Here is a 530-nt window from a genome sequence, read left to right as displayed (position 1 = left end):
GGGTTCGTAGTCTAAAGCGCTAACCAGTAGCCATGGCTGCCCCAGTGATGCTTGAGGAGGAATGCTGGGTGAAGTATAAGTTGTGTATCTCGCTTGTTGGTCATGTGTAGATGGAGCAGATGTTTGGGGACGAATGCTGGGTGAAGTATAAGTTGTGTATCTCGCTTGTTGGTCATGTGTAGATGGAGCAGATGTTTGGGGAGGAATGCTGGGTGAAGTATAAGTTGTGTATCTTGCTTGTTGGTCATAGAAGGAGCAGATGTTTGGGGAGGAATGCTGGGTGAAGTATAAGTTGTGTATCTCGCTTGTTTGTCATGTGTAGATGGAGCAGATGTTTGCTGCCTTCCCTCCTGATGTGGCGGGAAACCTGGACTACAAGAACCTGGTCTACATCATCACACACGGTGAAGAGAAGGATTAGGAGTAAACAACTTCTCATCGCTCATCTCTCATCTCACGCCTCAGTCTCACTCCTGACTCTCATTCTCTCTCTCTAATGAGGACAAACAGAGAGGAACACACTTCTCTGA

The 530-nt window shown here is 47.2% G+C and overlaps 1 protein-coding gene across 3 annotated transcripts in view; it reads left to right on the top strand.

Annotated features, from left to right (window-relative positions):
* myl2b (myosin, light chain 2b, regulatory, cardiac, slow) overlaps positions 1 to 458 on the top strand; it is an 8,141-nt gene extending 7,683 nt beyond the window's left edge. For all 3 annotated transcript variants that reach the window (XM_076269876.1, XM_076269875.1, XM_076269877.1), the window contains one exon: positions 323 to 458. In XM_076269876.1, coding sequence (XP_076125991.1) covers positions 323 to 421 — 99 coding nt within the window. In that variant the 3' untranslated portion in view covers positions 422 to 458. The remainder of the gene's footprint in view (positions 1 to 322) is intronic.
* The last annotated feature ends 72 nt before the right edge of the window (positions 459 to 530 follow it).

This window comes from Alosa pseudoharengus, unplaced genomic scaffold (assembly GCF_046254945.1).
Source record: "Alosa pseudoharengus isolate Yale_2024_CS ecotype anadromous, Long Island Sound unplaced genomic scaffold, YU_APseudo_1.1 YU_APseudo_1.1_scf_6, whole genome shotgun sequence".
In the NCBI taxonomy this organism is placed as follows: Eukaryota; Metazoa; Chordata; class Actinopteri; order Clupeiformes; family Clupeidae; genus Alosa; species Alosa pseudoharengus.
Note: the sequence above shows the minus strand (reverse complement) of the source record. Positions and strands in the feature narration are given on the sequence as shown.